The sequence below is a fragment of the Petaurus breviceps genome, unplaced genomic scaffold, assembly GCF_028583685.1.
Source record: "Petaurus breviceps papuanus isolate PSGF00001 unplaced genomic scaffold, PetGlider_PUasm1.0 90515, whole genome shotgun sequence".
NCBI classification, from domain to species: domain Eukaryota; kingdom Metazoa; phylum Chordata; class Mammalia; order Diprotodontia; family Petauridae; genus Petaurus; species Petaurus breviceps.
This window is the reverse complement of record NW_027187269.1, coordinates 3,927,990-3,953,377: the sequence shown is the minus strand read 5'-3', so window position 1 is coordinate 3,953,377 and position 25,388 is coordinate 3,927,990. Positions and strand designations below refer to the sequence as shown.

At 37.4% G+C, this 25,388-nt stretch overlaps 1 protein-coding gene across 1 annotated transcript in view; it reads right to left on the bottom strand.

Annotated features, from left to right (window-relative positions):
- ARHGAP6 (Rho GTPase activating protein 6) overlaps positions 1–24,706 on the bottom strand; it is a 703,646-nt gene extending 678,940 nt beyond the window's left edge. Inside the window, exon 1 of the mRNA XM_069063000.1 lies at positions 23,484–24,706. Coding sequence (XP_068919101.1) covers positions 23,484–24,101 — 618 coding nt within the window. The 5' untranslated portion in view covers positions 24,102–24,706. The remainder of the gene's footprint in view (positions 1–23,483) is intronic.
- Between the last annotated feature and the right edge of the window lie 682 nt (positions 24,707–25,388).

Below are 25,388 nucleotides of genomic sequence, written 5' to 3'. Positions count from 1 at the left end.
ACCACAAATTTTGAAAATCAAATTTCAAAGAATTGAGAGAAAAATTAGATAGCTAAGATAATATAGACTAAAATTCTACAAAGTAGGTCAAATCAGGATGACCAGGGAGCTCACAAAAATGAAATTCTGACAAATTGAAGAGAAATTATTCTGATAAGGAGGAAATAGAGGAGGTATTTAAAGATGCCAATGGGCAAGGACAGGAGCTTATCAATAAACATATTTTTTTAAAGACATGTACAGAAGTTCTAGAATGAATTCTGTATCTTGGCATTGGTTTATAAGAATAGTGTCAGGATCGCTAAAGCTCAAAATGAGCTGAATCAAGCAATGGAAAAGAAGGCTAACCACAACAAAAAATTTTCTTTAAATACAATAGGAAAAGCAAGAGAAAGAACAAGTAGAGGTAGACAAGACAGAGAAATGAGAGACTTATTCAACTCATTTTCTCATGAAATTATGTGTATCATATAGATATACATTTGATAATATTTTAATAAATCTAAAGTTTCTAGGAAAAAGTATAATAAAATTATTGTATATAAAGACCAAGTTCCAGTTAAAATTATCTGTGAAGAAAAAAAAAGGAAAACACAATTGGCATATTAATTAACTTTAAAAGTGAGACTTTGTTTTCATTTCACAGATGTTTCAACTTTACAAGTCTCCATAACAAGAGTAAAAGTAAAGTATTATTTTACATATAAAGAGTAAAAGCTTAGTATTATTTTCTAATGGACTTGTTACACATTATTGCCCTTCACATACTCCAAGGTTCAGCCTATGGGGCTTGTTTGTTATACCTATTATACCTGTTTATTTCTCACACATGACATCACATCTTCTCTCTGCCTCATATACCTGGAATGTACACTCTCCTCCCTCTGAGAATTCCAAAAGTCCAAGTTCAGTCTTAGCACCCATGTTCTACATAAGACCTTTTCTGATATACCCAACTGCTTATGTTTCCTCCCTCTCCCCATTTCTTTATAGAGATGGGTAGGATTATTTCCCCAGATAGAATGTTTGCTCCCTCAAATCAAGACTATTTAATTTTTGCCTTCATATCTCCAGAGCCTAGCACAGTGCCTAGAACATAGTAGGTATCTAATTAATGCTTATTGATTGAGATAGATGGAGAAACTGGGTTTATCCCTAAGGAATAAGCCTTGGGATTCAAGAAGAGATAAAACAGTCATTCTGTTACATAGCATCATTGCATCATCACAGATGTAGAGCTGGGAAAGACCTCACAGTCCTTCATTTTACATATAAGCAACTGAAGCACAAAGAGGTTAGGTGACTTACCTAAACTTTCACAGCTAACACGTGTTTGAACCAGGTTTCAAACTCAAGTCTTTCTCATTCTAATTCCAACACTCTGCCCACCATATTACCTATCTGCCTAAATAGTGGTTATTCTGGAAGAGGGAGCTAGTACAAGAAGATAGAATGATCCAAAGATTTGCACTATAAGAGTGTCACTAATAGAGCACTTATATAGTCAGTCCTTTCCCAGGATTCACAATAGAATTTCTGGTGTGGTTGTCTTGGATGGAGCATCTGCCAAGGTCTTTACCTCTGTGTGTTGTGCTGCTGGTTCCCCTTAATGAGGGGTGGTGGTTGAAGGACTAAGACACAGAGTCGTTTATATGGAGGTCTCTAAAAGTAGGCTCTCTCTTCTGGTTCTCCTTGTGTTAAGATCATACATGCACAAAATGTCTGACCACAGGGAAGGGGGCCAAGACACAGAGTTTTTCCATTCTTGAAGCTAAGTGGCCTGTGCAGGGAACCAACCACAACCCTTTACTCATTAACACTCTCACCATCTGGGATAATTGGCTCAAACAGAGTAATTAGGTTGATTAAAAATGAAGGCTGTCCTAAATTAATTAGAGACTTTTTAATCCCTTGCTATATGTTTTGGATGAAGTTATTTTGCTCTGTATTTTTACATAAATAATCTCCTTATATCCCTCAAGTTGTACCTGGTAACCACCAGATACACTAGATTTCCCTAAGTAAGATACTATGATGAAGGTAAAACTTCATATATACTCATCAAGAGAAATTATACTAATAAGATTATGCTCTAAATGTCTGCCAGAATGTTTTCAAAATAAAAGGGAACGTAAATATTTCCTGGCGGTTCATGTAGAATATTAATGTTCCCTAGAAGAATCCAATTCATGAGATGTATGGACTCATTGAAGATTTGCTACCATTGATTTTCCTCTTGTGTTTTCAGCTCTCTAATTCCATGCATTTTGCATAAGCATCTGTCTATCCCAGACCTTAAAGTAGCTACAACTGATTGCATCTCTTCTAAAAACAGTGGAAATACAAAGTCTCTTTGATCATTTACCCAGGGTTCCTATTGTGCTCAACTCTTATGAAAGTGTTACTCAGAATGGTTTATTCTATAAATTAGAAATAATACCTCCTGAGGGAAGGAAAAGACATAGCAGAATGAGAAACATTTCTTGTGAAAGGAGTGCTTTTAGATGAGAGAAAGGCAAGCTGAATGATTACTACTGACTGCTTCCTTACCAAAAACTCCCATTGGGAAGACCTAAATTGAAACAATCTTTCAGAGAAAAATGGACTATTCCAACTTTTTTTTTAACCTTTCAATAATATCACAATAATCATGCCCAGACATAAAGAAATAAATATTTAGCTATTTTTGTATCATCTTACCTTCAACTGAATATAGTCCTTGAAAAAATGCTAAGGATATTTGCATCTAATTATTGGGATGACTGAAAAAGAAATATTAAAATATCATCTTGTTGGAACATCCTCAGTACATTTACTGAGTTTATGTTTCAGGGTTTCTAGAGACCAGTTTTGTACTGTGGTCATATCTTTTGACCTTGAAAGACTATTTACTGTGTATATATATACATATATATCACCTTTCACATTATTATCTAGGTGTTTTGACAAGAGTATGCTGACAGCTTTGTTTATTGAAGTTCTCTATTAACATTAGGAGCCAGATTCAATAAACCAATTTTGGGGGGAGGCTACATGACTTAGAGTAATGCTATGTGATGCAATATGAAAAATGTACTGCCTTTGATCTCTACTATGAATCTTCAAGGGAGGAAACATGACTCAGTGGGCTGTCAGGATAGAAACTTGGGGACAGTGAGTCCTCATCTGGCTTCTCTCTTTGCAATTTGCAATGCAGTTTTGGGGAATTCATTTAACTTTAGTTAAAACTATTCCTCATCTATAAAAAGGAATAAAAGAAAATTCCTCAGCTTGGATGAGCAATGGGAATTAAATGAAAGCACAAATGAATTTATCCAACCTAGCTGAAAAATAGGTGGTCTAAACTATAGATTATGTTCTAGTAAGTCTAGAAGTGTTGAATGCAACTTTCACTCATAGTTTATCATGACAGAAAGGAACAAATATATGTGGAATTTAATTGGTGATAAATCCATATTGGTCCAGAAACAAATTGGATATAGGAGACAATATCATTAATCTCACATGAAGTGGTTTCAAAATAAAAATCATGCTTACCTAGCAAATGAAGGGACTATACCTCATCCATGGGATTGTGGACAAATAGGTACACCCATGCATTGCTGGTGGAATTACACTTTGGCATAATCTTTTTGGAGGGCAATCTGTCAGTTTATAAAAAGAAAAAAAGCTGACCTCTGATGGCATTCTTGGGAATATATCCCGGGAATGTTATCATAAAAAGGAGACCTCAGTTAAAATATATATCATAGCATTAGTCATAGTTTCTAAGAAATGGAAGCAATCTAAATAACTGTTAGTCAACAAGAACTGCTGACTAGTTATCAACAAGATAATCTCAGAGGCACTAGCAGTGAGTGGATTTGGGAGGGACTGGAAAAGATCTCTTCAGGAAATTTGAACTGAGTCCTAAAGAAAGTCAGGGAAGCCAGGAGGTGGAGTATTACCAGCATAAGCGACAGTAAGTGAAAAGTGATTGAGTTGAAAGCAGTTCTATAGTGAAAAAAGAGAAAAGAAGGTTAGTGCTATGATAGACCACAACGTATGTGGAGGGAAGTAAAGTATAAGAAGACAGGAAAAGTAGGAAAGAGCCAGGTTGTCAAAGACTTTAAAAACAAAACAAGGTTTTATATTTGATGCTGGAAGGAATTGATTTTATTGAGTATGGTTAGTAACATGGTTATATCTGCACTTTAGGAAAATCATTTTGGCAGCTGTGTGGAGAATGAATTGAAGTGGGAAGACTCTTTGCAAAGATATTCTAGAATCAGCTCCAAGCTCAAAGGCTGTAGTGTGAGCATTTACACCTCATAAAAATTACAAATAGGGAATTGATTGCTTTGTTGATTTCTAGAATATGAAAGTGATGGAGAAAATCTTAATAATGCATATTAAAACCCCAAAATGTGTCAAGTGTGTTTCTTTTCTTTTTTTCCCAGAGATATAATTGTTAATTTTTTATGAGCATATCCCTGCACTTGAGGTAGGACAAGTATCCAGAAGGTTATTGCAATGATCCAGTTTTGAAGTGATAAGGGCCTACACACAGGTGAACACTGTGTGAGTGGAGTGAATCAAAAGTCTACAAGAATGTTCCAACAATTGGTAAATAGCTGAATAAACTATGACACTTCAAACCAATTCACACACAAGTCAAGACATCACCCTTGTGGTGTCATTGGTCCTCTTCAAGAATGAAGGACAAACAACAATAATGTAAAGGTGTACTGAAGCATAATTAAAAATTAAAATTATATATACAAAGAAATTTGAAAAGTTATATTCTATGGGATTTAGAGCTGGAAGTGACCTAGCATATAATCTAATCCATCCCCTTCATTTTAATGATTTGGAAACTGAGGCCCAGAGACTTGAATTGAGTTGTTCAAGGTCCCACAAGTAGAAAAGAACAGAACTGGAATTTTAACCTAAGTTGGACTCTAAACCTTATATGAAATAATGTGACACAAAGAAAACAGATGAGAAAACAGCACACATATTTCCTACAACTCTACATAAAAGGAAAAAAATGTATGCACAAATCAAGAGAAAAGAAGATACAGAAGGAACAGTTAATATTATAAATAGATTTTTTTAGCATAAATATCTCTAAATGTATATTTGCTTTTGTTGTTTAAAGATAAGTGCATACATACATAGTCTATTACAAACTGCTTGCCTTCTCAAGGTGGGGGGGGGGAATAGAGAAAGGAAGGGAAAGAATTTAGAACTAAATTTTATTTTTTTTGCTTTTTGGAGGGCAATTGGGGCTAAGTGACTTGCCAAAAGTCACAGGGCTAGGTTTTTGTGTTAAGTGTCTGAGGCTGGATTTGAACTCAGGTCCTCCTGACTCCAGGGCTGGTGCTCTATTCACTGTACCACCTAGCTGCCCCTGGAACTCAAATTTAAAAAAAAATGTTAAAATTGTTTTACATGTAATTAAAAAAAACAAAATATAAAAAATTAAAGCTGAGTGTACAGCAATTTTTTTTTTAGGATAATTAAAATGAAACTGGTATTCACATACAGTCAAGTCTACCCAAAAAAAGAAATGTGATAAGTCTGATCAATACCTTGTTCTTAGTGAACCAAGTCTGGATCTTAGTAATTATTAATTCCTATGTTAAGTGTTTATAAATCATTTGTTTAGTAATCCATTCCAGAATTTTGCAAGAGATCAATGTCAAATTTTTGTTTTTTGTTATCTACCTTGTCTCCCATTTGAAAATCAAGATAATGTTTGCCACTCTCTGGGTACCTTTAGCATTTTCTATTTTTTCTTGAAGATTACTGGTAGGTTTTACAGTCATTTCAGCAAATTCTTTCAGAAGCAGAGTTTGAACCAGGGAGACTTAAGCTCATTTAAAGTACTTTACTCATTTAAAATACTCTATCACTATCTCCTCTTCTATCTGGAGTTAAAATTGCTTCTCAATTACATTTGTTTTACTTTTTATAGTTTAAACATCATTCTTCTTGATGAAGAATAGAAGTTGAATTCCTGTTTCATGATATTTTTAACACTAGGCCCTCTGTCTTCAGCAGAGGACCTTTTTTGACTTTTTACTTTAAATATAGATATAGAAATCCTGATTGTTATGTTCCTATCTTTTCTTTAGCCTTCCACGTTATTCTTAGAGGACTATAGAAACTTTTTGTGTTATTCTTTGATCACATATTCCAAATTCCAGTTTTTGATACTTATTTTTAAAACCCACAAGCAGGTAGGTGGCACAGTGGATTGAGTTCCAGACTTGGAGTTAGACCTGAGTTCAAATCTGTCCTCAGACACTCTCTAGGTATGTGACCCTTGGTAAGTCACTAAACTCCATTTGCCTCTTTCTTCATCTGTAAAATGAGCTGGGAATGACAAATCACTTCAGTATCTTTGTTAAGAAAACCCCAAATGGTGTCACAAAGGACTCATGACTGAAAAATAACTGAACAACAACTTAAAAACCTAAGCTAATTAGAAAGCTCCTTAAGTAATCACACTGCTTTTCTTAAATACCTCTCCATCTTCTTCCTCACTGGATTCTTCATAATTTTATGTTCAGAATTTTTTGGGGGACTTCCATTCTCTGTTGAACTATCTTTTCTTGGGATCACATCTACTTTTTAAAAATCTTCTTTCTTAAAATCAAGGTTAAGTGTCTGGTTATGCCCAGAGTTGCTTTCTTTCACTATGATGGACTTTAAGATATCATAGTCACTCCCTCCCAAGATTCTTGTCACTGCCACAATCTTTCAATTACTTTTTTTTGTGTTTGGTCAGAACTAAGTCCAGAATATTAGTCCCCTTCTCACTGCTTTCTAAGGAAGGAAGTTGTTGGAATGATGAGTTGAGCATTTGTTCAATACTTTTGCTTTTTTTTTCTTTATGCTTACACCCCTTTAGCTCATGGTACACAGGTTTTTATGGAAGTCTTTCTATCATTCATTGTTTTTTAGAAGTGCTATCCTGAAGCAAATATAATTTCTAAATGAGGGCTGATATGTTTTCTTGCAGTCTTTTGTATTTACTCGTATCCATCATTTTATCCACAATTCTTTGTTTATTTTAACTTCCTTTTTTAATTAACAAATATTTATTGTATCTCCCTCCCACCCAGTTCCATTATTTTTTTTTAAATCCTGTTAATAGATGGGCACATTCAAACAAAACAAATTCCTACATTGTCTGTTTTCAAAAATGTATGTCTGCATCCCAAATTCTCCTCTCAGTCAGGAAGTGAGCAGCATGGATCATCAGTCCTCTGGAATTGTGGTTGATCATTGCATTGATCAAAGATCTTAAGTCTTGCCAAATGGCTTACCTTTATAATGTTGTTACCATATAAATAGTTCTCCTGATACTGTTCACTTAACTATCTAGAGTAGTTTGTATATATCTTCCCAGGCTTCTCTGAACCTATCCATCTGGTTGCAAAATCATCTCCTGCAGGAATATGTCTTTGACATATAAGGTATGTCTGATATGCAAGGTATGTCTCACAAAATTTCGATGCATTAAAAAAACCTCAATATATATTAACTAAGTCTGCTCATTCTATTTGTGATGAAGAATAGATAAGGTCGGTTGCCATTAACTTAGACACTGCTGGGCATGCTATACAACGGAATCAATTTAATGTCTCTTATGAGTTTGCTAATCTTCTTAGAAGCCACCTGAATCTTGGTGATGTCAAACACTCTCTCCCTTCTCTGATCTCCTATAAACACATATTTTCTACCATCCATTAGCAAATGGCCTCCAAGGGCATGTGCTTAGATGTATGTTTGCTATTGTGTCATTATGATATGTTTTTAGTGTGTATGTAGAAATGTTCATTGTTATTGGATAAACAAGAACTATCTATGTGGCTCTTAGAGGAAAGGAAAATGGTTCACTCTAAATATTAGATAAAAATGAGAACCCAGGTATCTAGGCAAGAGTAGAGAATAGTTTGAGGAAGAGGGTTTGATTCAGTCAGAACTGAACACAATAAAAAGAACTGGAAGGCATCCAAGAAAAAAGTTACCAGAAAAGACAAGGTTGACCTGAGTCAGTGGCAGAAATAGATTAGAAGTAGAATAGGCAAATAGATTTCTTAAGCACATAGCAAATATCCTAGGCTAGAAATAGGGTGGATTTAGGTAGTTGGACAGTTATCCAGTTCTAGGGATTCAGTAGGACTTTCCTCCTAAACAAGATGAAACTATTGGTTACCTCCAATATTTTGCATGTCATAGTCCTGATTGGGCTATGAGCCAATTAAGACTAGCAACTGTCTTTTGCCTTTCTTTGTATCTCTAGCATTTAGAAAAGGGCATAAATAATTAATAAATGTTTATTGACTAATTGCTGGCTGACGTGGTCCATATCTATTTTATTTACCAATTTCTGTCTACTTGCATGTAAATTATAATGAAAGATCATGCAGAGTAACAGGTTTAGAAGGTCAACTTTAGGGCTGGAAAGTTTTGTGTCTGGTTTTGAGTCCTGACTAGGACATACTGATTCATAAGCAAGTCACTTAATATCTCCATTACCTCTGCCAACTCTAAAACTATTAATTTAGTCCCCTTGAGCTATATATTTATATCACATTTATATATATATTTATTTATAACTTTATATATTATATTGTTATGTTTGTTCTGTTCTATTCTACTATATTATATATATTTAAAAACTATAAGTTCTACTTAAATTCTTGTGGATTTCAATTGAAAAAATTATAGAAGAATTGTCCATCTGTTATCAGTGGAGGGAATTTTCACACTGAGTTCCCCACACTGATGAAATCAAAGGTCAATCAATTAATCAACATTTATTAAGCATTTTCTGTGTGCCAGGTACTTTTTTTGAGCATCAGACCAGGCAAATTTCTATCTTCAAATCTCTCACCACCTATAGGAAAGTAGTTTTTGTTGTACTCTTAAGTACTACCACGAGAGTGTGTTGTTGCTTCTTAAAGGAAGGGAACAAATGAGAAGGCAAAGAACTAGATTTTTGCTTAACCACAACAAATCCTAATGATCTACTATCTAGTATGCCTACTAACCACAAGAAAGAGTTCAAGGCTCAGGTGGTGGTAGTGAAAGAAGGGAATTTGTAGTATATTATGTAGTATATATAAATGGCACACATGCCATTCAGCACTTGATTACTTTTTGGTCCCCTCATGTGTTTTTATTGGTATATGTAGCTTCTAATATAGAAAACTCCCTCTACCGATGTAGACCATCACCTGCTTTTCAGCTTAGAATCTGAGAGTTCCTTTAGAGTTCTGAGAGTCTAAGTGACTTGCTCAATATGGTTTAGAGGTCAGATTTGAACCCACTCTTTCCTGGGTCTGAGTCAACTTTCTAACCACTCTGCATTTTGTCTTTATTGAGTGTATTTGATTATACCTTATATTTTTCTGATTCAACTGCGTAAATATTGAAGTCTCATTTCCACGAGACAGTAAGCTCACCAAGAACAGGGATATATATTTACATCCATATTCACGCTCATATATATCTGTGTGTATGTGTGTGTGCATGTGTGTATCTCACATGGAGATCAGAAGAAGGAAACAAAGATATTCTCAAGGTCTTTCTGAAAAATTTTGGAATTGATTGTGAGACATGGAAGACACTGGAACAGGACCACCCAGAATGGCATGCCCACATCAAAGAAGGCACTGTGCTCTATGAAAAATTGCAGAATTGCAGTAGCTCAAAAGAAACATAAGATGAACAAATTTGGGGACATCTCCACTCTAAATGTTCATATGGACCATTTTTGCTCAAGCTATGATAGAGCCTTCTAAGCTAATATTGGTCTGATCAGCCACAGCTAGACACACTATACCTTGATCCAACATAGTGATGTCATTTTGGTCTTCTTTGAGAATGAAGGGCAACAACAACACACATGCACAGATATATAAATATAGACACACATGCATGCATGCGTGTGTGCATATGTGTGTGCACACATAACGTGCACATGTCTGTATATATCCATACACATATATGCATGTCTATGTGTTTGTGTGTTTATGTATATATGTTTATTGTTGTATATATAGATATACTATTATATACAGATATACAGATATTGTATAATTTTTTCATTTAAAATTACTAAAAGCTTATTAAGTGCCTAAACAGACATTGCTCTCAAAGAACTAAATTATAGTCTTAGAGTTGCTGGGTACAGTGCAAGATTAAGTGATTTGCTTAAAGCAAATACAACACGCGTATATACATATGTGTTGTGTTATACATATAGGCATTATGTGTGTGCATAAATTGTACATATGCATGTGCTATCTATAGTACACACATGAAGGTTGTGTGTGAAAATGCAAATGTATACACACATAGGGGCAGCTAGATGGCTCAAAGGATAGAATGCAGGCCTTCCTGCAAGACATTAAATTCAAATCCAATCTCAGACACTTACTAGCTGTGTGACTCTGGGCAAATCACTTAACCTTTGTTTGCTTTACTCTATTGGAGAAGGAAATAGCACACTACTCCAGCATCTTTAGCAAAAAAAAACTCATGGATCATGGGGTCATGAAGAGTTGGATATGACTGAACAACAACAACAACAGCAACAACAATATACACATACACAAAAACACATACATAAAACCTATGTATGTGAACATACTATACACATACACAAACACATATACATATACATACACATATACATACACACTATGCTACAAAAGTCTTAGTCTGTCTATCCATCTTTTCTATAGTATCTAATACAATCCCGGACAAACGGATTAACTGATTAATACACAGGTCTTTAATTTATTCAACAAATTTCAGTGGCTGCCTAAAGAAACAAATAAAAAAAAATCCTACTCATACATAATTTTTAAAACCCTGCAGAACCTGGCTTCTTCTTATTCCTGTCTTCTTATATCTCAGTCCCTCATACCCATCTATCCAGTGAAACTGGCCTCCGTGCTGTTCCTCACCCAAGACCTTCTGTCTCCTCATTCTAGGCTTCTTTACCAGCTCTCTTCCAGGCCTACAACTTTCTGTTTCTTCATTTTCGCCTCTGAGCTTCTTTATCTTCCTTCAATTCTCAGCTAAAGTCCCACCATCTGTAAGATTTTCCTACTTCTCTTTAATCTTAAAATTTCCCTCTGATATTTTCTCCAATTTATTAAATATCTTATTTGTATATTTGCATGCTGTCTTCCCCATTAGACTGATACTTCCTTAAGGACAGGGACTGCTTTTCATTTTGTTTCATTGTTGCCTTTCTTTGTATTCTCAGCACTTAGCACAATGCCCAGAATACAACAGGCACTTGATAAATGCTTATTCACTTGACTCCGTGTCATTGCCTGACTTTCTCATTCTTCAAAGATCCTGCTTACTTTTTTAAAGAGTACAGTAGCCTGTCTAAAATAATATGAACAAGGACCTTTCTGGCATTAAAAGTCAATGAGATGATTCTAATGTTACTACAACCAGATTTCTTGCTTTTCATCTTTCAGAATGATTTTTTAAATGTTATATTCAGACTATTTCATTAACATGTAATATATTTATGAAAAGTCTGACACATAGTAAGTTCCTAATAAATACTCGTTGACTAATTGAAGTCTACATAGATCATGAAGGCATGACTCTTTTAGAAAAGAAATTTAAAATCTTATCAATTTGGGATGGCTACGTGATGAATAGAGCACCTGCCCTAGAGTCAGGAGGACCTGAGTTCAAATTTGGCCTCAGACACTTAACACAAAACTAGCTGTGTGACCATGGGCAAGTTACTTAACCCCAATTGTCTAAACTTCCCTTCTCCAAAGAGCAAAAACAAACAAAAAAATCTTATCAATTCTATCATTTGAACAGGAGTTCTATTACTATGCTTCTGGATTCTATTCTATTCTATCCCGCTCCATCCCATCCCATCCTATTCTATTCTATGTTATAGACAAAAGTCATGGAAAATTCTAAACTGTGACATCTTCATCTTGTCACTGTAAGGAATCAATCAAAATAATCAGAGGTATTCTCAGAGGGGTGACTACCAAGATAACTGCTTCATTAAAATTGTAAAGTAAGAGTATGTGGGCTTTGAGTGAGGGATCTCATATGAATAAAGTAGTGCCTACCTCACAGGGTTATTGTGAAGACCAAATGAGACAATAAATATATAGCTTTATAGATACAACTTGATACAACTTTAGTGCTATATCAACATATTTTGGCTTTTCAGAAGTCTTTTTCATTTACTTTTAGGTTCTAGGCTCTATTAAAGAAAGTTGAAGTTGCTAGTTACATGACACCAGATAGTTTCTAGTTCTAGCTCTTTTGTTCCAAAACTGAGTTGGTTTTGAGAAAGTTATTTGACTTCTCTGGCGCTCAGTTTCCACATCTCTAAATTGGTCTCTAAACTCCTTTTCAGCTCTAGTATTCTATGCTTCTGTGAGTTTAGAGGAGTTAAATTGGAGACTTAGAAAATCTGGCAAGGGGGGTGAAGTCAAGATAGCGGAGTAGAAACAGGACCTATGCTCAGATCCAGCTCCCACCCCCTCCAATTCATGTAAAAAGGAGACTCTGAACAAACTTTGGAGCTACAGAACCCACAAAATGACACATAGAAGCTAACCTCCCACTGAGGACAGCCCAGCAGGCCAGCAGGAATTGGCCAGAGCAGTGCTCTGGGAGCCAACCCCAGCCTGGCTCAAGCCAGAGGTTTTAGTCCCAGGGCAACCTGACCAGCCACCAGCTGGAGGGAATTCAGATCACCAGCAGCTGTGGCGGTTTCCAGAATTATGAACCCATAGATGCTAAGGACAAAGTGAGATGTCAGTGCAGTATGGACTTTGGGATCCAGTAGTTGGGAGTGCAGTAGACCTTTGCCCCCAGGGCGAGAAACCGCAGAGGCACCCAGGCGCAGCCACTACCATGTGGCAGCTTTAGCTCCTGGCCTGCAGATTAGAGGGTGACCAAGTGACCAGTCTGAGGTGTAATCATTTTTGCTTCAATCTGCTTGGATCTGGATTGCAGTCTAGAGTGGAGATCCTGGGGTGCATGACCAGCTTGCCAGAGCATGTGATGGCTTCAGAGAGGGCACCCAACTAATAGCTCCAGCAGCTGAGAAAACCCCAGTGTTTAGGACGAAGCTCCCCTGTCTGGTAGCAGAGTCCTACTGTGGCAAAAAGCTCAAAAGTCAAGTAATTGAGTGCAACATGAGCAGGCAAAGGAAACAAACCAAGCAGAGCAATCCAACTTTACACTCCTATTTTGGGAACAAAAAGGACCAAAGCATGGAACAGGAGGAAGAGAGTGAAGTCAGAACTCCTGCACCAAAAGCTTCCAAGAATAATATGAGCTGGTTACATGCCATAGAGGATCTTTAGAGGGATTTTGAAAACCAAATAAGAGAAGTGGAGGAAAAATTGGGAAGAGAAATGAGAGTGATTCAAGAAAATTATAAAATGAGAGTCAACAACCTGACTGAAGAAAACAACACCTTAAAAAATAGACTAACTCAAATGGCAAAAGAGGCTCAAAAAGCCAATGAGGAGAAAAATGTATTAAAAAGTTGAATTAGCCAGATGGAAAAAGAATCTCAAAAGTTCATTGAAGAGAATCATTCCTTAAGAATTAGATTGGAGCAAATGACAGCTAGTGACTTTATGAGAAATCAAGATACTATTAAACAGATCCAAACAAACAAATAAAAAAATAGAAGGCAATGTGAAATATCTCATTGGGAAAACCACTGACCTGGAAAATAGATCCAGGAGAGAGAATTTAAAAATTATTGGACTACCTGAAAGCCATGATCAAAAAAAAAAACCCTAGAAATCATCTTTCAAGAAATTCTCAAGGAAAATTCCCCTGATGTTTTAGAACCAGAGGGCAAAATAGAGGTTGAAAGAATCTACCCCCTGAAAAAGATCCCAAAAAGAAAACTCCTAGGAATATTATAGCCACGTTCCAGAGTTCCCACATCAAGGAGAATATATTACAAGCAGCCAGGAAGAAATAATTTGAATATTGTGGAAACACAATCAGGATAACACAGGATCTGGCAGCTTCTACACTGAGGGATAGAGGGGCTTGGAGTATGATATTCCAGAGGGCAAAGCAACTGGGATTAAAACCAAGAATCACCTGCCTAGCAAAACTGAGTATCATGTTTCAGGGGAAAATATGGTCATTCAATGGAATAGAAGACTTTCAAGCATTCTTGATGAAAAAACCAGAGTTGAACAGAAAATTTGACATTCAGATACAAGAAGCAAGAGAAGCATGAGAAGGTAAAAAGGGAAAAGAAATCATAAGGAACTTATCAAAGCTGAATTATTTACATTCTTACATGGAAAAACAATAATTGTAACTAATGAAACTTTTCTCAGCATAAGAATAATTGAAGGGAATAGGAATGTGTATATATATACATTATATATATATATATACACACATACATATGTAAGTCGATATAGGAGGGTATATGGGCGTATGAATACATATGTGAATGTGTGTATATATGTTTATAGGCATACATAGATAGACGGCACAGGACCAATTCAATGGGAAGGGATGATACTTAAAAGGTGAAATTGAGAGGTGAGAGAGGAATGTAATGAGAGGAGATGGGGAGAGACAGAATGGGGTAAACTATCTCATATAGAAGAGATAAGGGAAAATAGTTACAATAGAGGGGAAGAACAGGAAGGCAAAAGGGAATGGGTTAACCTTATTCTCATTGAATTAGGCTTAGGGAGGGAATGACATACACATTAAATAGGGTATCTCACCCTACAGGAGAGTAGAGGGGAAGGGGATGTGAGGGGGAATGATGAAAGGGAGGTTGGGGGTGGGAAGTTGGAAGCACCCACTTTTGAAAAGGGAGAGGATCAAAATGGGAGGTGGGATAGGAGGGAGGGAAATATAGTCTGTCTTTTACAATATTATCTACTATCGAAATGTTTTTGCATAACTACACATGTACAACCTATATTGAATTGCTTATCTTCCCAGTAAGGGTGGGTGACAAGGGAGGAAGGGAATGAATCTGGATATATACACTATTATCAACATTATTTTGCATGTAACTGGGAAATAAGATATACAGGCACTGGGGCATAGAGACCCACCTTGCCCTACTGGAAAGTTGGAGGGGGTATGGGAGAAGATATGGGAGAGAGCAGATTGGAGAAGGGGATATCCAGTGGGATTGCTATTTTGGGGTGGTGGGCAGGGGAAAAATGGGGAGAAATTTGTAACTCAAAATCTTGCGGAAATGAATGATGTAAACTAGAAGTTAATAAATCATTTGATTAAAAAAAAAGAAAATCTGGCAAGAGAAAGGATTTGAACTGAGCCTGGCAGGATAAAGATTCAAATAAGTAACAGAAATAAGGGTGTTTCTGCTAAGTGGAATGATACATGAAGAGAAAGATTCAATGTATGCTGACTGATGTATTCCTCAATTTGTGGGAATAGTCTTTTTGTAACAGAGTAATGGTAGGTAAGATTAGAAAAACTCTTTGTAGACAGATTCTAGAAGACCCTGAATGTCAAGCTAAATAGTTCAGAGATTATCTTATTAAAAAAAAGCAATCATAGAAGATTTTGGAACAGGGCAGTGACCTTGTCTAAATGATCTTTCAGGAAAATACTGTAATGAACTTATACAGGATACATTGAAGGGGTGAATGACTAGAAACAACAAGCAAGATTACTCTTTGTGAGTTCAAATCAGGCCTCAGACACTTACTAGTTGTGTGACCCTAGGCAGGTCACTTAACCCTGTTAGCGTCAGTTCCTCATTTGAAAAATGAATTGGAGAAGGAAGTGGCAAATCACTCCAGTATCTTTGCCAAGAAACTGTCAATGGGGTCAGCAAGAGTAGGACAGAACTGAAAAACAACTGAATATTAAAAACAATTGAGTATTATAGGCATGAAATTTTAAAGGTCAGAACTAGAATAGGGGCAAAGGGAATGTAACCCAGGAACCTAAAAGTGAAAAAACTATGGGGACAATTTGAGTGGTAATAAAAAGAAAGAAACAAAAGGAATATTTTTTGATTTTATGAATGAAAAAGTTAAAACTCTTGGCAGAGACAACTTGATAAGATTGTCAGTGGTACTAAGGTGTAGTAGAAAATATACTATAAGATGTAAGACTAAACGCCAACTTTTAAAAAAATACTATAGGAAAGTTAGTTTTCAGTTCTTTCACTAGTTAGTTTTATGATCTTGTGAAAATTAATCAATTGGGGTAGCTAGGTGGCACAGTGAATAGAGCACCCACCCTGTATTCAGGAGGACTTGAATTCAAATCTGACCTCAGACACCTAATACTTACTAGCCGAATGACTTTGGGCAAGTCACTTAACCCCAATTGCCCTACCTTCCCCCCTCCAAAAACCATAGATAGATAGATAGATAGATAGATAGATAGATAGATAGATAGATAGATAGATAGATAGAGATAGATAGAGAGAGAGAGAGATGGATGGATGGATGGATGGATAGATAGATAGATAGATAGATAGATAGATAGATAGATAGATAGATGAATGGATGAATGAATAAATAAATAGAAAATTAATTAGTGAAACAAAGAAGGTGAACCACATGTTCTCCAGGGTTCCTTCTAGTTCAAAAATGAGATGATTGTGAAGTATTGCTTCTATCTTCAGAATCCCAAAATTTCCCTGTATTTTAGTGTTGGCTTCTCTTAGTGGAAATTATACTAGTGCTTTAGTCTATTTAGATTTTTTTTTAATCCTTATAAAACAAAAGAGATTGTAAGATAACCTTAAGAACTCCAACTAAGAGAAATACATGTAGATGGTGCCAATGTTAAGATTACTTTTGGAGGCTCAGTAATTTGACTACTGCATTTTTTACTGATTTGAGATCATGGGATACATTAACAAGTAAAATATTCTGCCTCACTTTTTTATCGTCAAATCTCTACCTCTTTGGCAACATAGATCATCCCTGATGCCCAATCACTGCATTCCTCAACGGCTACATTTGTTTCTTCAATTCCTGTTTTTCCTTATTCCCAATCTCTATTACTACACTTCCTTACAGCAATGATTAGACTTGATAGGCTTTTCCCCATCCTCAAGACCTGCCATTTCCCTTCTTTACAGTCAGCATACAGGAAAGATATTTTTCAGTCCAATAACTGGTATACAGCTGGTAACGGGGAAAAAAATTAACCAAAAAAAGAAACTTTGTAGGGTAACACAAACAAAATGGGAAAAAAATTAAAAATCAGTAACTCGTCTGAGGAGGCACAGTTTAGTTTAGAGATATTGATTTACTGACAAAAAGTACAAAACTGTACCTTTGTCCTAAAACCTCTCAAAAAGAAAAAAAATACCTTAAAATATGGTATTAACAACAAATCACAGAAATAATAGAATAAAAGTAACTCCATAAATATATATCACACTACTGTTTATGTGGACAATGGTTGGTCTTAAATGGAAACTGCCTAAGTAAAATTAGCACTGAAACATCACCAAATTAGTCACACATTATAACATATGCATCTCAAAATCTTAGTGCAGTTTTAATCTTTTAAGGACTTTTGGTTTCTAGATTAAATCATCATTAAGATGCCAGGTAGAGTAATAGCAGAAAAGGGTCAGGGAAGAGAATCTTATATTACCTTAGTAGCTCATATTTTTGGAGCCCCACATAGGTCAGCACTGGTCTGCTTTAACACAATACATACTAATGACTTACATTCCTGCCATTACCTTAGGAATAAGAAAATGAAGTCCAAATAACAATTTGTTTTTAACAACCCATAGAAACGCTGTCAGGGGAGAGTGAAGTCAAAAGGGGAGAATGAGAGAATGAGAGACAGGATATCTGTTGCCTTCTCAGGCATATCTGCCTTCCTCAGAACTTTTTTTGTAACTTGCCCAACATTACACGGCTAGTTTGTGGTTTGTGTGTGTGTGTGTGTGTGTGTGTGTGTGTGTGTGTGTGTGTGTGTGTTAAGTGTCTGAGGCTGGAACCAAACTTGGGTCCTTCTGACTCCAGGGCCGGCGCTTTACTCACTGCACCACCTAGCTGCCCCCCTTCCTCAGAACTTTGTCCATGATACTACGGTGCCTAAACCACAGCTAGAAGAGAGGGTGATGTACTGTGTAGCTTAGTATAGGTTCTACAAACTAGCATTAATATTTTCTGTGTGCAGTTCAATTAAGTTTGACAGGATGGCTAAGAATTCAGTTGTACAAACAACATGTCAAAGAGCTATAGAGAATTTGTCAAAAAAAAAAGACTTTAAGGAGAAAATAGCACCTTATTTTGATAAATGCCTTAATTTTATAGTAGTCATCATTAACAAGAGAGGAATTTTGAAATGAAGACCAATTACATAGCAATATAAATTAGTTGATCCTTATTTAACATTCAATTAAGGTATTAAAGCTTACAATTGCACTAAGACTTTTGATACACCTTCTAGTTCTATTGGGAAGAAAGGGAATAGGGGGGTTTTTCTGGGTATAGGCCTGTGATTTTTTTGTTATAAATACTTCACAGAATGGTAATTCCCTCCATTGACGGTGCACGACCTCATCACCTCATACCTGACCTATTGCGATAGCCTCCTGGTTGCTTGACCACAAATTTCTAGATACTCTGGTCCATCTTTCACTCAGCTATTAAAGTGATAGTTGTTTTTCCAAAAGTATAAGTCTGACCACATCATCCCCCTCCTACCCAAAATCAATAAACTTCAGGGACTCCCTATAACCTTGAGGATCAAATATAATATCCTCTGTTTGGCTTTCATAACTGAATCTTCCCCTCCCCAGCCCCCCCCACACACACACATACCCTGTGATTTGGGGACAATGGTCTCTTAACTGTTCTTCACATAAGATACTCCATCTCTCACTCTGAGCATTTTCAGTAACTGTCCCTCATTTCTGGAATACTCCCTCTTCACCTACTGGCTTCCCTAGCTTCCTTCATGTCCCAGTTAAAATCTGACCTTCTATAGGAAGCCTTTCCCTACATACCTTAATTCAGCTATTATACCCATGAGCCAGGAAGAAAACTTGGATTTAGTTATGTTCATAATTTGCTTCATTAATGCAAATAATGTCTTTATATCTATTCATACTCCTATTACTTGTTTTAGTGCCATGCTTTCTTAGGATTTGGTTTGCCTCTAAATATCTAATTCTTGTCTTTATGGTCCCAGAGGACCAAGCACATAAGGGAAGTATTAGAAATAGCCCAAGAAGAAGCTTAATAACTCAACTTATATGGACAGCAAGGTGGTTCAATGCACAGAGTGATGGACATCCAGTCAAGAAGATCTGAATTCAACTATAGCCGCAGACACTTATTAGTTATGTGGTGTTGGTCAATTCACTTAACCTCTGTCTGTATCAGTTTTCTCATCTGTAAAATAGTGGTAATAACAGCATCTGCCTCTCAGTGTTATTTTGAATATAAAATGAAATATTTGTAAAGCACTTTGCAAACCTTCAAGTGCCATATAAATACTTAAATTAAATCTCAATGGCTTACCAGTCCCTGGCCAGCTAAGATTATATTTTCTTGGGAACTGGCCACTCACCCATATTCTACATGAATGAAAGAACACCAATGTAGTGTGAGCATCAATTACACACTGAGGACATAGTCTGCCTTAGTGAAGTTTAGGGCAAAAGTCAAACTCCAGATCAGAGGACTCTTATCTTTATATGAAGACATTAAGAATCTCATTCTCAGCTCTGGGTTAGGCCAAAATATACAGAGGTCGTGGAGTTGCAAGGAGATGGAATGCTCTCAAAAACAGTAGCTTCAAAAGAAATGATGAGCAAGCAGTCTTCAGAAAAACCTGGAAAGACTTATGTGAACTGATGCTGAGTGAGGGCAGCAGAACCAAGAGAACATTGTATACAGTTATAGTCACATTGTGCGATGACTAACTTTGATAGACTTGACTCTTCTCAGCAACTCAAGGTTCTAAGATAACTCCAAAATGCTCATGATGGAAAATGATATCCACATCCAGAGAAAGAATTATGGAGTCTGAATGCAGATTGAAAAATACTCTTTGCTCTCTCTCCTTTTGTTTTATTTTGATTTGTTTTGTTTCTTCTTTCTTATGGTTCATTCCATTGGTTATAATTCTTCTTTACAACATAACTAATGTGAAAAATGTGTTTAATATGAATGTATATGTAGAGCCTCTATCAGATTACACACTGTCTTGGGGAGGGAGAAGGGAAAAGAGGAGGAGAAAATTTAAAACTCAAAAGGTTGTGGAACCAAATGCTGTAAACTAAAATTTTTTTTAAATAAAGAAAAAAAAACAAAGTAGCTTCTTGTTTTGACTTCTTAGTATAACACCAGAGAGTTTGCTAAGGGAACTTGTCTGAAAGAACTATAATCACTGGCCAGACTGGTAAGTGAAATCTCAAGCTCTCCTATAAATAGCAAAAGGCCAAAGAAACACTGGATAGTATGCAAGAGAGCTTCATCAGAAGAAGACTTCATCAGGTCAAAAGATGTTCATGGAGGAACAGATGAGAGCTAAGCAGTGTTGAGACCTGGGATGAGACAGGAAGAATCCACATACACACTATTTACACCTGCAGAGGCCATGCTGCTACCTAACTGCATCCCATTGTCCAGACAGGAAACTGACCAGTTAGAGACAATGTAGGGAATTTCCTTAAAGTAACTGAGAAGTGCTTAACAGGTCTGTATAATCCAGATTTTCCTCAAGGTCTGTAAGTGACTTTGGAGAAATAATGAGACATCATGGGACACTGGTCAAGCATTACTAGGGTGTAATAAAAAAAAAAAAACTAGATGGTAACGATGCCTATTTGATGAAAGCAGGCTGGACTCAGTGCTTCATCCCTCCATGTCCAAATAAAGGGAAATTTGTTTGTAAGTGGACAGATACAGCACTAGGGCCAGTCAGCCTACTTTCATGGGTCAGTCCCAAAAGGCAAATTTCCCAGATTTCTATGGCATCCCATAATCCTGTGGGTGTAGAGAGGCAGCCAGTCCATGGTGAGAATGAGCAGGTGAGTCAATATAGCAGGGGAAAGAGGAGTGGGCATAATTCAGCAAATGCCCTTTTTCATCAAAGCAATGAAAAATGGAGCAGGTTATTCAAAGGTCAGTGCTAGAACTTTACAAGATCCAGGGGTAGGGCAAGAAATTGTAGCCAGAGTTTGAGAACAATGGATATAAAAAAACAACTGGGGAAAGGAGTGTCCAAAAAGAGAAGGATAAAGAGTAACACAGAACAAGATTTTACCTAGAGAAGATTTCCTTCAGCTAGCATCATGGTAGCAGCAGCATCCTTCCTGCTCTTCCCATGCATGAACGAACACACACACACACACACACACACACACACACACACACACTATATTCTGGGTGCTTGCATTTCTGATCCAATATTTCTTTTAGGATACTATAAAGGAAACTAATGCTTATACTAACATGTTGCATTGTCACTCTGAACTACTGCATGCTCTCTTCAATAAAGAAGCAATTGAAGAGATTGAGAATAGGGGAGGGTAGAAGTTAATTTTCAAAATTAGAACAAGAAACTTTATGAGAAGGGTTTATTCTTTTGCTGGATGCCCTTGTACTCACTTTTATGCTAAACAAATATGCAGAGTGAATAAACTCTTGACAGATCTTTCATTTGGAAAAGTTAGCAACATAATTTGAAGTATACTCATGCTGCTTGGCATTTCTACAATTTAGATACATATCCTTTTAATATGACATTGTAATGCATAACAATGAAATTTTCAACCAACTGGAATCTTCTAGAATCTCCTACAAACTCCTTTTGGTGACAGCTACAGTCCTTTGCTATGCAGTGTTTACCTCTTCTCTTTAAGTTATTAGGACAAAGATTATATGGTTTACTAAAAAAAAAAAAAAACCCAAAAGTTCTTTAGTGATAAAATTGTCTTCAAATGTTATTGCTAGGGAGTATCTAATCAGGCCCTATCTTCATAGAGCTTGCTTGGCTTTCTTTAACATAGCTCTCTAAAACAAACATTAATCTGATAATACCTATTTCTGTAACTTGGGGAAGAAACTGGGAAACCTTTTATTTTTAAATTTTCTAAGCCCATCTATGATGCTGACTTCATAATTTAGGGTAATTTTCTTTTTCTCTGACCCAGTTTTTCCCCCTTAGGGTCTCCATTTTATAAAAAAAGGGATAAAAATACCTGTGGTTATAATTACCAACATTAGGATAGTTTGTCTTATTTTTAAAACACACTTTGAAGCTAAATATTATCAAGATACTAATTGACTTTGTATCTAATTACCTCCTAGGTACCAGAGGATAATAAACTGGTGAATCCCTAATTCTATGATATATAAACAGCTACTAATATTTCATTAATTATATAATGTCAGATTTTTTATGTTTAAACTGATATTTCTAATTTTACACATTGAGTTTGTTTCTTGGTATTGTTTTTAGCTAAAATCAAGTAATTCTTTGGCATTTTATTTCATTTCTGTAATCAACAAGGTTTCTATGAACAGCATAACTATAGTAAAGCATATTTCATTACAGCTTATTAAAACTCCCTAACTTATCCCAAATTGACAGCATACAGTCCAAAGGTGACAAGTTTTTTTTTTTTAATTTTCAAAGCAATATGCTATTACGAAGAGGATCCATCCAAGAAATCTTTTCAGAAATTTTATTCCTTAGCATTAAATGGAGAAAAACTGAAATACCAACTTCTGAATATAATGTTTTTATTCATTCCTATTCCAGATTTATTATATTACCTGGGAGGTATCCTTCAGGGGTTTTAGTATAGTAATGTGGTAAAACATAATGGTTTTACGGTCCACCATAAGTTGTTTGTATTGACATCAACAACAAAAAAGAAAGACCACTAAGAATACTTTTGGAGTTGAGCATTTGCAGAATTATACAAGTGCCAGAGAGTCCCCAAAAAGTCAAAACATTGTGAAAATTCCTGAACGTCTCTACATATCTTAATTTCTGATGTGTTAATTGAAAAAAAAAAAAGATATGTATTGTAAAATAATTTTCACAGATACTAAAAGTATGAACAACAATAGTAATTTAAATTTTGAAAAACAAAATGCAATAAATGCAAAATCCTAAGCACTTTTCTTATTTCTACAAACACAAGCTCTTCTATAGACCAGAATACCTCTCCTTCCTTTGCTCTGTCCAGACTCCATCAAGACTTCTGAGTCACAGACTGCTAAAGTAGCCACTAGGGGCTGCCTACTTACAGTCACAATCTTCCTACCCTCACCATGTAAGACGATTCAACTGGTCTCTAGTCCCTAATGAACAGCCACCAGCTTCACTTAGTGAAAAAATACAATCAATCCCTTCCAGAAACAGTTAACTCCCTAAAGAGCTCCCCTTCTTCTGGGGATGAATAGTAGGAATTAGGAAACAAAGAGGCCAACCAAGGTCCCTACCTCAGACTTCCACACAATGTAAGAATGACTGCTACTGTTAGGTGGTGACTGTAATTTCCTCTGCTGGAGCCATCTCCGAGGAGAAGAGAAGATGCTGTTAGTACTTCCACCTGGGGAAGTGAGGATGCCGGCAGTGGAAGAAGACCGTCCACTACTGGGCCCAGCTAGGAAGTAAGGCAGGTCCAAGGCCATATTCTTCTTGAGGGTGTTTCGTCCCAAGGCTGGTTCATAATCAAAGTGTAAGCTGCTTGAGGGTGACTTCTCCTGAGGGGTACTGGGAGTTGAGAAAGACGAACACAGAGGGCTAGGAGACGGCAACCCGCTTCGAATTGCACCCCTAGAAGAAGACACTGCGAGACACTCAGCTGAAGAAAGTGGGGTACAGGGGCTGCTGCCCCCACTGCCTGCTCCCCTAACTCGGCCCAAATTAACCCTGTTATGAATGGGCCCCCCAATATCCTCATCCTCTTCTGGTTCTCGGCCATAGTTGCGGATGATGGCAGGGTCTAGGCTGCGGGTCTGGCGCAATCTCCTTTTGGACAAACCCTTGCCAGAGGCAGCACTGGTCCCTGGAGAGGAACAGGAAAAGACACTGTTGAGCAGGCTTTGCGCTGACATCTTGATGTTGGTGCCCCTACCCTCAGAGAACACAAACTACCTGTCCACACGAATCCTAACCTCTCCCCACCTCCAGGTATACTGCGATGGTTAACAGAAGGAAAAAAAGCCCAGTAACAGAGACTAGCAGCCTCAGGCACTCGAGGGCAGAGATGGTAGTGGTGATCAGCGGTTTCTATCCTTTCCGGGCTACCGCCGCAGTGGCAGAGAACCCCGAAGTGTTGTCTAATTTCCCCAGCGGCGGCAGCAGCAGGAGGTTTATAACTAGCCCCAGAATAGGCTTACTCTTGGGCAGGAGCGAGGGTGGAAGATGCTGCTGGGGGCTTCCAGAGTTCCCAAGGAAAAGAAACTGGCAGTCTTGGGCGTCGTCGGGAAAAGGAACAGCAGCTAACTAACGCTGCTGCCCCAAGCTTTCCACCAGAATAAGTTAAGAAGGAAAAAGTTAGACGAGGAGGAGGAGGAGGGTCAGAGGCGGCCACGGGAGTTCCCTCCCAGGGCTGCTGATCTCGCCAGCGCCACTACCCCTCCCAACGATGTCCCGGAGCCGCTGGCTCTCAGCAGTCGCGAAGCACTTCTGTGTCCAACAAGCCCCTCCTCATAGTGCAGTGGGAGTCTGAAGGGAGGGAGAGGGGGCTGCCCTGCCCAGTGCGCTCTGTGCATTCCTCCCGGTCGACTCCATCTGGAGACTGTAATGAGGTTCCTTTGCCTGGGTTTGACCCGGACACTAATAAAGTTGGAGCAAGCTCCGCTTGCAGTGCAGCTCGGGTGACACGGAGGGGATGGGGACGCACCAGTCTCAGCCTTTGCTGAGACCTAGGTCAGTCTCTAAAGCTGCGGAGCCTAGGCTGCTTCTCACAGCACTGAAGGAGAGCGTGCCAACTTTCCCTTGCTTCTGCCGAGTTTTTGACTGTAGAGTGCAGTGCACCCGAAAGACCTATGAGAGGAGGGCAAGAAGTGAGTGAAACCAGGAGAGTGCTTTACTTCACAAGGCTGGGAGTTTGCCAGGGAATGGAACAGGAATCACACTCTACAAGGAGAGAATGCCAAGGAGATCAGAGAGGAGAAGTTAGTGCCAAATGCCCCACAAGATACTCTCCACTAAAGTCCGATTTAGCTACAGAGCAGGCGCAAAGCTTTTCATTTGTGCATGCTCAATAGCTAAGGTAGTTTTCTGCAGCGAGTGGCAGAATCTCGTATTGCACCACGGGAGAGAACTGTGTGCAGCTGGGGGCTGGGAGTGAGTAGGAAACCAGAAAGTCTGCCTGGAGCAAAATAGAAGGAAGAAAA